At 38.8% G+C, this 11,504-nt stretch overlaps 2 protein-coding genes across 2 annotated transcripts in view; both read left to right on the top strand.

Annotated features, from left to right (window-relative positions):
- Positions 1–1,402, top strand: part of usp40 (ubiquitin specific peptidase 40) — an 11,466-nt gene extending 10,064 nt beyond the window's left edge. The window contains 3 exon segments of the mRNA XM_020614014.1: positions 253–330; positions 650–745; positions 852–1,402. Of these exon segments, the coding sequence (XP_020469670.1) occupies positions 253–330; positions 650–745; positions 852–950 (273 nt within the window). The 3' untranslated portion in view covers positions 951–1,402.
- Positions 1,403–3,857: 2,455 nt separating this feature from the next.
- fabp7a (fatty acid binding protein 7, brain, a) lies at positions 3,858–4,966 on the top strand. The gene is made up of 4 exons (XM_020614022.1): positions 3,858–4,014; positions 4,202–4,374; positions 4,465–4,566; positions 4,897–4,966. Exons 1-4 carry the CDS (start codon positions 3,942–3,944, stop codon positions 4,945–4,947), a joined length of 399 nt encoding a protein of 132 aa, XP_020469678.1. The 5' UTR covers positions 3,858–3,941; the 3' UTR covers positions 4,948–4,966.
- The last annotated feature ends 6,538 nt before the right edge of the window (positions 4,967–11,504 follow it).

Genomic DNA, 11,504 nt, shown 5'->3' with positions numbered 1-11,504 from the left:
TCCCCTTTAAAGCGTTTTCTAAGCCTGCTTGTACCAGGCCACTTCCACAAATAAAGTACTTTATGTTGTTTGTGGTCAAACATTTTATGCTAATAATGTTTTCAAATTCCACCCTTAAATATATATCAGTTCACATGTTAACAGCAACCTTATATTGTCAGGATGCTTCCCTGTCAGAGCTGAAGATCAGCAGTGGAGAGACTTTAGTCATCACAGAAGGACAACTGCCTCCACTGGTACTTAAATATTTAGATATGGACGGGAGATTCGTCACTGCTTTTGGCCAAATACCAGCCAGACAAATACACCTGGGAAGAAATCTCCAGCTGGGTAAGATTACCAGAGTTATTTCTTGAGAAGGAACCCGGTTTAGATGTTGGGGTAATCCAATTTGCACTTTCTTGCAAACTTTCTTTCTTGGTTTGCTAAATTATCAGAGAGCTTGCAAAAAGCATTAGAGAGGAATGTTGAGTGCATGAAATGTAACATAGTGGCTAACAACAGACAATGACATTCATTATTTTTCATTAGGAATTTATAGCATTTTTATTATACAAGTGAAGAGGTTATCCCCAGATCTCCTTCTTTTATGTGTTGCTCATTCATTGTCATGTTATCAGTGAATATTGTGTGCATTTTTTACTTTCAGAGTCAGCAGGTTTCCAAAAAGAAAAAGAAGAAAAAGGTGGAATCACTACTGGCAGGGCCATTCCACCTCAAAGATGGAGACACAATTGGCATCAAGGTACTGGGGGAAAACAGGTTTTTGTTTTAAAACTAATGTATTTAAAATTATGTATTTGTTTATTTTTGTTAAGAAACACTGATCTGTTTTTGATTGTTCTCTTCAGAATCTTTTGATTGACAACAACAAGGACTTTATCACCCTGGAGGATGAGCAGGGCCAGCAGAGGCTCCGAGAGCAGGCAGAGCAACGCGTGAAAGGGTAGGACTTTACTTTGGGTACATCTCCTGTCTCTTATAAGATCATTCTTATGTCCTGGGCCCTCAGTGGACACAAAGTTGTTCCGGTCGACAGAGGATGTAGGACATTCCGAGTCTCTTATATCGGCTCTGTGGACTGTGCTTGAGGAGCCATAACCAAGGATACATGAGGCCATTTTTCACAGAAGTGTTTTTGTGAACAGACGCGTCCGTTTATCAGAAATCTGTTGGTGAATGGATGCTTCAGATGAAGAATCCTAAAAAGACAGCTCATGTCGGTAATAACGTTTTTCCTCAAGGTCTTTCTCCTCACATTTTCCTCACATCTTATGTGGGCAGGACCAAGGCAAGGAAAAGATGTAAGTGAGGGAAATAACGGTTCTTATAAGAGACTTGGGATGTACCCTTTGACACGTAAGCAGCAGGGAAGTGCTTGTTACGTTGTATAGTATTTGGGATTTTGGCTTTATAGACGTTGCTGCTTTAACTGACTGATAAGACGTCTGTGTTTATGTATAAAGCCAGGAACAATTTATTACCTGGTGGAATTCAAAAACTATTTAATGAAAGGGAAGGGGGATACAATTTAAGGGGTCAGCGCTCTAAAGTGTGCATAGACACATCAATACTACAGAATACACACACACACACACACGCCACATTGCAAATAGGACAATCCACTTAATGTCAGTCTTGTGCCTTTTTAAAACAGTTTTTCTCCACAGACTTTTTAAACCAAACAAAATCAAACCTTAATTCCCCCCAGCTTTTCATCTGTCTGATTTTTTTTATTTTTTTATAAACACAGGAAGTGAAGGAATTTAATCCTGGTTACTTTGATTTGCTGCTTGGTAATAACTGGCTGTAATTTTAATAATTTCTTTTTTGTCTTTTCTCTCTACAAGTTATCAGTTCTAGCCATCACACATACTCATTTTAATTAAAGCACTATTTTTATATTTTCTGAGAGATATTTGAGGACTGTTGATCTTCAGGAGAACTTTTTTTTTTTTTTTCTTTTGCTGTGTGGATCAGTAGCCAATTTGTAACCTTACCGTAAGTATCAGCCAAGACAAACCTGTTTCTGCTTTGTTGCTTTTACACTGCTATTATTATTACAAACTTGTAGTGAAATACTGTAACGAAGCAGTCACTGTTAACTTGAGTTTCTGTCTCAGATACAGTTGTGTAGAAACTCCGTAGCAATCAGGCTGAAAATTCCTGCTTGTAGCCAGTGGCTTGAAAATGTATGATTTCTTCAACAAATTGTCCAGTGCAAAAAGCCATTGAAGTAGGAGATGTCCTGGTGGTGGTCTTTATAGGGTAATGGATTCAGTAAGTGTCTTTTTTTTTTTTATAACAAACCTATCACTGTGTGCCTGTGAGCAAAAATGTTTATCTGGATCTTGGACTGGTTAGATGGGCTTATTTTAGGTTGATAAGGGAGAGGCGAGATGGGCCTTTATATGGAGAAGCCTCAGTGCTGCTCTGTCACCCTACCTCACTCACTGCTTCTCTTACTCTACCTCTGCTACCCTGTTGTTTGTCCTCACAGTTCTTGCTGTCATTTTGTAATTTTATTTTCCTCATCCTAAACCTCTGCTGTGTTCTATTGCGGTTAAAATATTGTAGACAGCGACACAACATTTCATGTTATGGCTCTGTACACTTTGTACTTTGGGTGTGAAATGACGCATGCAGCTGCAGCGTAAAAGTGTAGATCATCTGCCTTTTTGAAATTCAAGTCATTTATCAGTGGTTAAATAACTTTGTCCCTTTACTGGACAATATCCACCCTCTTCAGATCTGAAAATTAAAGCAGACAATCTAAGCTTTCATCTCAAACTCTCATTTCACATTTGAAGGGCCTGTCTTGAGCAAAAGCACCTTTGTGTTATATAACCATTTGTGATCCTGGATGAATTTGCTGTTCACCTCTGCTCCAAGTATAAACTGTCAAACACATTCAAATGCTGCCACCATGTTGATTTGAAGATCCCTGAGTTTCTACGTAAGTTTTCATTGAGGAACATTTAGTATTTCCTTTGCATGCACTATATGTGATCTTCAGGGAAGTGAAAATGATTTAACAAATTTATTTTAAACTGACAAAACTCTTACTGTATAAATTGTTTTTGGGAGAAATTTGATTTTGTTAGAAAAGATTTTCTATGCTGCTTTGTATATAATATTCCTTGTGCCAAGAATTTGCAAGCAGAAATTCAGTCTTTTTTTCTTTTGAAGCAGATGTTTAAAAACTGACTATACTTAGCAATTGTGAAATTTCGTTTTGTATGATGTATCATGTACCAGTGTTATTGATTACATCATTAGTGTTATAAGAACTGATCTGCCATATTATGACAGTGGAACTCTGTATCCAGATTGTATTTACAGAAAGTATTTCATCAACATTAAAGATGTATAGTAACGACTGTCAGTCATGTCATGTTAATATAGCTGAATATTTTCTGTGGCAGGAGTTTGTTTTAGTTTTCTGAATAGCAGCAGTGGTCATTCAGTCCACCGCTTTGGTCTGGATTGAAATATCTTAACTACTATAGAACTGATTGCCGTTAAATTTCACACAATCATTGATGGTTCCCAGACGATGTATCATAAAGACCTTAGAGATTCAATGACTTTTCCTTTTGGTGCCACCAATTTATCCTGTGAAATATTTAAGCAAATGTTGCGTAGTCTAATGTTGAAATATGGGGGGAAACGTTTGTAGTGCGTGTCTTTATAGTAAATAATTGTCCTGCACTAATTACACTTCGGTCCGTGTTTATCACGGAAAGGGGTATCCCTGTACCGGCGACGACCAATCAGAGTTCAGGCAGCGTTTAGCATGTCCAATCAGATTTCACGTTGCGTTTACGGTCCTGCCCCGTTACAGTATTTATTCGGCCGGCACAGGTACTGTAAATCGTACTGCACGGTGACTAGACTGTTGGACGGTGAACCATTGGCCTGGACCATTAACGTCTGCTATCATGGTTGATGCTTTCTGCGCTACGTGGAAACTGATCGACAGCCAGAAATTTGATGAATACATGAAGGCACTTGGTAATTTTGAATTGATTTTTAGTGTTTATTCAAAATCTGAGGCAGTTATACTGTACCCTGTGAGCAAAACGGTCAACTGTAGGCAACTTTTGACCGATAATTCCTAGATGGCAGTGTCATAATTTGTGATGCTTCACTGATGGCTTTTTTTAAGAGTACTTTTTAAAAAACATTGATTGATTGGCAGGAGTTGGTTTTGCCACAAGACAAGTGGGCAATGTCACAAAACCAACGGTAGTGATCTGCAAAGATGGAGACAAAGTGGTGGTGAAAACCCTGAGCACCTTCAGAAACACTGAGATCTCCTCCAGACTGGGAGAGGAGTTTGATGAGACCACACCTGATGACCGGCATGTCAAAGTAAGCTGAGTATCAAGTCAGTAAGTTGTGCTCAGATGCTCACTTAAGATTTTTTGGAGGTTGTTTTAAATATACTGTTTCTCCTTGCAGTCTACCTTCACTATGGAAGGAGATAAACTTGTCCATACGCAGAGGTGGGATGGCAAAGAGACCAAATTTGTTCGAGAAATCAAGGATGGAAAAATGGTGATGGTAAGATTAAATAACTGTCTTGTAGTATGTGCCACTGTGATAACATTTATTAGTTTTTATAGAGCCCTTTGCTCTATAAGCAAAGTTTCAAAGTGCTTATGTCAAGCAGTCTTGAATTGCCTTGATAAAAAGTGCTGCTCAAATAAACTTGCATCATCTTCCCTTATAACTGATAGACTATCATACGACCCAAATGGACTGCAGGAAACTTACTTTATATCCAGGATGAATGGTTTCTAGACACTTAAAACACATTAAAATCACAACTAAATCTGAACTGCCATCATGTAATATGCTCTGTCTCCCCCTTGTCCCCTTTGCTTCCACCAGACTTTGACCTTTGAAGGAGTCCAGGCAGTACGCACATATGAGAAAGCCTGACCTCGCCTATCTGAATGAGCAAATCATACTGATCAACAAGGTGTTCTTCATTTTTCTATAAACAGTTTTCATTGCATATAGTAATTTGCACTTAATTTGTCATTTTAACATTAGATTAATATTCCAGGGAATCTTTTGTAAGAGCTTTTGTAAGAAATTCAGCGAAGGTCCTGAGCTGTTTTTTCTGTGTAGCATGTGCAAAATGGGGAAAAATAAACTGCTTATTTAAATCATCTTAAGGCATTTCAGTTGGTATTTAAAAGTCATCAGCGCATCAGTACCATTTCAACTTGACAGTATGCTCTTTTTTTCTTATAAGGCTTCTCTCTCTCTCTCTCTCTCTCTCTCTGTCTGCTGAGCAGAGAACTTTCAAAATAAAAACATATACAAAGTTGATTCTTGACATCTGAATTTATATAAGGCTTCTCTCTCTCTCTCTCTCTCTCTCTCTCTCTCTCTCTCTAGCAACTTTGAATGCAGTGCTACATTTTTATTCATATATGCCTAAATTGTGGGAACAGTGCAGTCCCTGTGATGGGTCAGTTCCAGGTGACAGCTGCAGGGTGACAGTGCAGGACAGAGCCAGCCGTGTAGCAGCAGCAGCAGCCAGTGCGAACTCAGAACTCATGGGAGTGAATGTCTTTTAGTAACCCCCAGATGGTCAGGAAGGGCTGGAGAGGTGGGGGTGGTTATGTCATTTGCCTAGGCCTAGGGATAAGCCGGTTAAACTTGTGGTGTCATTACGTAGAGGCATCGTTCGATGGTGTGGACCAACCATGATTTAATGCTGCCGCTGTCACACCAGGCAGGCAGTAAGTTACTGTAGTTCAAAATCCAAAATAGAATCTGTCAGTAAACCTTTGCTGAAATGGTGTTCTTACATATTTATTTTAAACAAGAGGATGTCCCTCAGTTTTAAAGTTCATGTTCATTTTAATTACTGTAAAGTTCCCTTATCTATCCCTCCATATTTTTCAAGTTAAAGCCTAATAGTCGTGCAATGCGAGCTGTGTCCAGCCTACTGAACACTGACTACCATTCTTCCCATCTCAGCTCACAGGCTGCCAAGTTTCTGGCTGCATCTGAATAGTATGTAACACAAAGAAACTGGTAACTGAAGTGGGACTCATTTGACCACTGCCCACTGAATTATTTTCAATCAAAATCTTAATTTATGCTGTAGTTATAGTACACCAAAAATACCCAGAAAACATTTGCATAATGATTTGGGGTGAAAACTTTTAAAAGACAAGCTGAGGTGGGTTTATGCTACAGTATTCACAGTGGAACAGCCTGAAACCTGCGACAGTGAGAGAGTATAGTGCAGTTTCTGTCCTCGGGGCTCTTAGAGGAAACTCCTGCTGCTCTCCTATGAGGAATCTGTCAGTGGTGTAAGATGACCTGTCGTAACCCCTCTCTGGCCCCATTAGGGAAATTTAGTACGATGACCATTTATTGGATAGCAGGCTTTAGTTCACTTATCTTATTCCAACTATTTTCCATTCAGACATACAGTATATATGGTTGTGGCTGGCGGAGAGCGGGTTGTTCTCTAACTGCAGGCTTTTTCAGTCCACATGTCGGACAATGGACCTCAAGTTGCTCAAGTGTGGGAATGCTTGTGTGAGTATCTTTGTACCAGTTTCAGTACCTCTAAAATGCTAGTATGACCATTAAATCACACTATTCTCCTTGCCAAAAAAAAAAAGCGATTACTGTTAGAGTTACCTCTTCTCTATCACAGCTGTCTTCCCTTGCTAAGCTGCATTGACCAATAGCAGAAACCAGTAAAAGTTTGAAATGCATTGTTATCTGGTAGCTAGATAGCTCGGTGGTTAACGCTACTGACTTTGGTGCGGCAGTTCAGGGTTCGATTCTCTGTCAAGGCATGATAGATCGTTTTGTGGGAAGATAGGTGGGAAGGAAGAGAGATAGATGGGGGCAGGATAGAGTGAGGTTAGGTGGGTAGATGGGAGAGAGAAGGGGAGATGGGAGGCAGGATAGATAGACAAGATGGACAGCATAGAAGGGGCGGGATGGAAGGCAGCATAGATAGATAGAGAAGGTAAGGGGGGATGGGAAGTAGGATATATAGACACGATGGACAGCATAGAAGGGGCAGGATGGAAGGCAGCATAGATAGAGAAGAGGTGGGAGGGGAGGAAGAGAGAGAGAGAGATAGATGGAAGGCAGGATAGAGTGAGGTTAGGTGGGAGGATAGATAGATAGAGGAGGGAGAGAGAGCAATGGAAGGTAACATAAATAGGGGAGTAGATAGATGAATAGATAGAGAGGGTAAGGCTACGGTTCTCTGTCAAGGCATGATTTTTATCTATATCTCCTCCCCTATCTATGCTGCCTTTTTATCTATCTATCTCTCCCCTCCCTCCCCTATCTATGCTGCCTTCCATCTTCCCACCTACCTCTTCTCTATCTATCTATCTATCCTGCCTTCCATCTACCTACCCACCTAACCTCACTCTATCCTGCCCCCATCTATCTCTCTTCCTCCCCTCCCACCCTACCTACCTCTTCTCTATTTATGCTGCCTTCCATCCCCCCCTTCTATGCTGTCCATCTTGTCTATCTATCCTGCCTCCCATCTACCTACCTAACCTCACTCTATCCTCTCTTCCCTCCCACCTATCTTCCCACAAAACGATCCATCATGCCTTGACAGAGAATCGAACCCTGACCTGCCGTACCAAAGTCAGTAGCGTTAACCACCAAGCTATCTAGCTACTGCATAGCTATACATTTCAAACTTTTACTGGTTTCTGCTATTGGTCAATGCAGCTTAGCAGGGGAAAAGTGGTGAGGCACACAGAAACATTAAAATTAACATGGTCCCACACCAATGTTCATACAGTAAAAGACACACACACACAAAATAAACACCCAAACATACACAGTCAAAGCATTACAGTGTCGCATAGTAACACAGACAGAGGTCGGTGTTTACCGGTAGGTTAAGGTTTAGGTTGGGCAAATCTCAAGGGGGGGAGCACATATCAATACAACGATACTGTGTACCGGCCCACTTCGAGTACTGTTCACATAGGTGGATTTTATATTTTGCTAGGTGGTAAAAATCATTATACAATTTGTTATAATGAATTAAACTTAGGGCAAAACTGTATTTAGGTTGTCTTTTCAAAATGCCATAGTCAACATTATTCGAAGCAAAAAGAGACTTGCAGGAGAAACATTTGCACTGCTACGTTTTAATGTTAAATTGCTATTATTCACCAACATTGAGGTTGTAACTGACAAATGATACATAATGTGATGTTAACGGCAGCTCAGGAGAAGTTTCAGTAGTAATAGTTCAGGGATAAAACTGTATTTACAAATATGAATGATTAGATACCATCGAGAGACAAATGTCAGTTATTGGAATCAAAAATAGGATCATTTATAAGTACGTTCAAGCATCGCCAAGATTCCACTTGGGGAAATTTTTCACAAAAACATTTGAAAGCATAAAACAAAAGCACAAACATCACGCACATTTCATTCAAGGGCTATCAGACAAATGTACAGTGCTTTCATCACAGATATCCAAAAATGTTTTTATTGCACATTCTCACCTGGTAACAGTGAGTTTTTAGGTACAATTCTGTTAACATGATTGAAACAAATATTCATCTTAAGTCACCAATAATTAAAATGTCTTATGTTCTACTAGTAACAACACCTCCAGTAATATTTAAAGACAGGACAGTGCACTGTTACTTTGGGAACATACCACCTCCTGTACAACTTTATCAGGGATAGTGGAGCATCACCAACTTCAGCTGTTACAGTACAGCAGCCCACTGTGAGTTGTAGAGGCTTGTATGCACCATCTGTGGACTGATCAAGAATGTATTCCTATTGTTTTAATAAAAACGAATAGGTAGAGTTACAATGGACTCAGGATTAGTGCCACAAGCTGTAACAGCTGTCTTCTGTGCAGCATTAAGGAGCAAAAAAGTTGAGTCAAATGTAAACAGCTGGTACAAACTGACAATTTTGTTTTTACAGTTTACGTCTGAAATCATCTGCTTAAACATTCAACACCCTCTGCACCAACTTAGTGATCACCTAGTGTGCAGATGTAATCCAAAATGTCAATGTTTCAACATTAGATTTAACTTCAACACAACCACATTAAAGGTAACCTTTCCATCATCTTTTCAGATTTTGATTACATGATTTGCCTTTGAGATTATGATCAATAACAGTAATTCAAAATCAATCTGAATTCTTGTAGCCGTTACTGTACATCAGGCTAGCTATGCAATATAAATCCTGTTTATATTATGCTGCATTTTAGCAGAGTTAATGAGATAATATAATATACATTATTAAATGATATATATCAGCAGGATGAAATAGAAATTCAACTTTTTCTAAAGTTGACCTTTTCTTGTGGAACCTGCTCAAAAAGTTTCCAAAATCTGGCAGGTTTATACTTTGTAAACATGTATAAACTACCAGTGACGTTTTGATGCTTGATGGTAGAAACGTAAAGTACACAAAGGTTTAGGCAATTCAGTGATTTGTTATTAGCACTAATATGAAAACAAGGACAGGTGCAGATGCCTAAATGGTACATTTAATAATAAGACTTTCAGGTAGTCGTCAGTAAGATTGGGAGCTCTCTTATACAGTGCATGGTCATTCCGTTTGACACTTAAGTACAAAAAAAAAAAAAAAAGGAAAACAAAACATTGGTGCTGTACCTTTAAAATGCATGGAAGATGAATTTCCTGTTATTGATACGTTCATGCCTTTTGTTTGCTCAGTAGAGATTGTTGATTAAAGAGCTTTAGGAAGGGGATAAGCTAAGCATTAAAAACTTTACCATCTATCACGCAGAAAAAAATGTAAAACTACACAGATGACTGAGCATAAAAATTTATGTACAATTATTGTACAAACCACTTTTCAAGTAAATGTGAGCGTAGAGGAATCAGGCTTTCTGGCAGCCTTCAATTTATAATTGTTACCATGTTGTTTACGGAATAGTTGAACATATGCTGTACTATGCTTCTGCTTTTAAAGAATTGCATCTGTGCAGTAGCAAGAAAACTTCATGAGCATTAAATATATATAAAGGTTTTTATATGTATGTTGCTTTAAGGATCTCACTGAATGATCCACAGAAGGAAATAAACAATTGTTCCATTTAAAATATTCCTTTCATATCCATCTTTCAAAAGAATTGGACATAAAAAATAAATAAAATAAAGATTTAAAAACAGGAATGACACTGGCTGCATGTATTTGGTATGAGAGCTCAACCAAATCTTGTTTAAAATCACCCTTCATCCTCTGCTGCTCAGGGTTTTTCCCTAAAGGCCAACAGTGAAAAGTAGCAGCTGAGTTTCAACAGTGCAGGACAGGGTGTGACCCGACCTCGTCATTGTCAGTAAGTTCTTACATTGTAAGCCTCAGAATGGAGTCGTATTGAAGCTTCAAATCTGCAGTGGTGAGAAGGCATAGAATGGAAACTGGGCCTCGTCCTCATCCACAAAGAAACACTGGAAGTAGGGCAGCTCATCTGTGGGGGGGAGTCACATGACATGTGAGCACCATGCGTTTATCACCCTCCTCTGGCATTCAGAAGTTTCAATGTGCACACTTGTGCGATATTTCGATAATGAGAGGGGAATTTGTACTTGCCTTCCATAAGAAAGGTATCTGGTACAGCAGGCTCTGCTGTGAAAGAAAAGAACATGAGTTAACCATAAAAGTAGACAGTGTTGCATCCACTTAAATTACAGCGCATGTGTACACCACCTTTCACTTTCTCCTCTTTCAGAGCTTTCTTCTCAACAGGTTTTTCTACAACAAAAATAGTAATTTTTGTGGGTGAAGTACTGCACTGAGCTAGTTTCAGGACTTAGACAAACAATGTAACTGCTTGACAAACACAATACCTTTCATTGCAGGGGGCTGTATCTCCTTAAGAACCCTGTCTTCTGTAAATAGCAGCGCGTTTAATAAGGATTATCAGAACACCATTCAGAGTTGCTTTCTCACACTGTTTAATCACAGACTGGTGATGATATTTCATACATTTCACACAGACCTTTTACTGATACAAGTATATTAATGTTCAAAGCTGATTGCACACGGTACCTTTAGCTTTCTGTTCTTTGGCTGCCTTCTTCTCAACAGTTTTTTCTAAAAAAGAAATAAGACGAAAAACAAAAAGGTTATTTTGGCCCCTTTGTCCATTCAGGTATATCATGCCCTGTAGCAGAATGTGTAACATGATTGTTGGTTGTAGATGATGGATTAAACTTATTTTTTAATCAGTCACTGTAGACTTGCATTTATCGGTGCATTGCCAACACAGACAACAGCATTATTAGCAAAGAGCAATGAAAACACCAGTAATAGCATTTTTTTTTCAAATAAATGCTCATAACTTATTTATAGAACATTATAGATGATTTAATAATAATTGAATGAAGCAATATTCTGGTGATAAGGTTGCATTATATTTATTCAATCTTAGAGAAATATCCACTATATCCTTATCACTTTTACTGATGATAGACAGA

Source organism: Monopterus albus, unplaced genomic scaffold (genome assembly GCF_001952655.1).
Source record: "Monopterus albus unplaced genomic scaffold, M_albus_1.0 scaffold141.1, whole genome shotgun sequence".
NCBI lineage: Eukaryota > Metazoa > Chordata > Actinopteri > Synbranchiformes > Synbranchidae > Monopterus > Monopterus albus.
The sequence above is the reverse complement of the archived record's forward strand: the minus strand, read 5'-3'. Positions and strand labels throughout refer to the sequence as shown.

Bases quoted from the DNA above. Each gene is read 5' to 3' on its own strand.
- fabp7a (XM_020614022.1), top strand. From the start codon at position 3,942: ATGGTTGATGCTTTCTGCGCTACGTGGAAACTGATCGACAGCCAGAAA. The intron at 4,015-4,201 runs GTAATTTTGAAT...ATTGATTGGCAG, and splicing joins TGAATACATGAAGGCACTTG to GAGTTGGTTTTGCCACAAGA. The intron at 4,375-4,464 runs GTAAGCTGAGTA...TTCTCCTTGCAG, and splicing joins CTGATGACCGGCATGTCAAA to TCTACCTTCACTATGGAAGG.